General features: G+C 42.5%; 1 protein-coding gene across 1 annotated transcript in view; it reads right to left on the bottom strand.

Moving 5' to 3' along the window:
- The window catches only part of DOCK4 (dedicator of cytokinesis 4), a 353,512-nt gene that overhangs the window by 67,873 nt on the left and 284,325 nt on the right, over window positions 1–1,314 (bottom strand). Inside the window, exon 33 of the mRNA XM_007945030.1 lies at window positions 917–1,002. Coding sequence (XP_007943221.1) covers window positions 917–1,002 — 86 coding nt within the window. The remainder of the gene's footprint in view (window positions 1–916; window positions 1,003–1,314) is intronic.

The raw sequence follows: 1,314 nt of genomic DNA, 5'->3' as shown, positions 1-1,314 counted from the left end.
AATTCTTCCTTCAAAATGAAACACTTTATCAGTATACTAGGCTTGAAATTGATGATCATCCATACAGATCTCCGGACAAAAACAAGTGCCAGAACCGCAACCCCCCAAAGCACTACAACATTCTCATGTGTCCTCTCTGTCCATTTCAACGCAGGAGATGAACAGAGGGTGCATGCAATTCACGCCTATGAAAGCACATCCCCAGGCCTTTTCTTCTGCAGAGCTGCTGGCTGGGTTCGAGCTGCCAACCATTTGGTTAGCAGCCAATGGCAAACAATTTGCACCACCCAGGCTCCTTCTCCATTGGCAGGGACAACTTCAAAGTCCCTCCCCAGCACTCTATATTGCTCCATCCTCCATTTCAATCCCAAAACACAGCATTTATGAAAAATTCTTTGACTCTCTGATCTTCTAGGAGGAGACATTTACGAAGTAATTAATAATGCTCAGTGAGCAATCAATATTGACGGATTTCATCAAGTGTTCGAAGAACAGAGGCAAACTAGATGAATTTTCCCAACAGCAAAGCAGCCAAGGATGTCATGTTTGGAAAAGCACTGCACACAAACACTACAATTGTACCAGCTTTTTCTTCTCCTAGTCGTAACCTTGCTTAAAATCATTACCTTACACCCAGATTTTAAAAACCATTGGGCATGAAGAGAGCGAGATTTCTTTATGTAACACATGCGACCTGTCCTAATCGGAGATTAATATAAGGAGAGATGTTTAATCATCAACAGAGTAAGATCCATTTGTCAGAGTTAGGAAACTATCCTTTATTTCTCCACAAAGACAAAGCCCTCCTATGAGACCAAAGCTGTCTTTGGAGCTCTCAGCACCAGTGGAAGCGTGCAGCTCTGCACTGACACCAAGTCCCCTAAAAGAATCAACTTGAGATAAATACATTACTCACATACTGTTGAAGAGCTCACGGTATGTTTCATCACCTTTGCCTTCGGACATGAGGCTATCCAGTTTGTCAATTAGCTTGGCTTCCACCTGAAACATACCCAGATATTACTCCCTCTTTCCTCTCCTTCACAAGTAGGATTTCTAGGCAAATAGGAACATACTTATTTCTGAAGGGAAAAAAGCCACGGTACATTTTGTGATGGTGACATTATCAGCTGTGGTGAACAGCAGACATTCCCTTGGAATTCTAGGGGGTAATTTAGATGGGACCACACAACTTAGGAACTCCCAGTTGGGTAGCATTTGCTGCTAAGACTTCAACCTATTAGTTGATTCAGACACAAATGCTTGTAGCCCAGCTTAAATGCTTGAATCCTTTTCTAGGGACTACAAAACCTG

This window comes from Orycteropus afer, unplaced genomic scaffold, assembly GCF_000298275.1.
Source record: "Orycteropus afer afer isolate SDZICR_OR568_19922 unplaced genomic scaffold, OryAfe1.0 scaffold00007, whole genome shotgun sequence".
Taxonomy (NCBI): domain Eukaryota; kingdom Metazoa; phylum Chordata; class Mammalia; order Tubulidentata; family Orycteropodidae; genus Orycteropus; species Orycteropus afer.
This window is presented reverse-complemented; position numbering and strand designations above follow the sequence as displayed.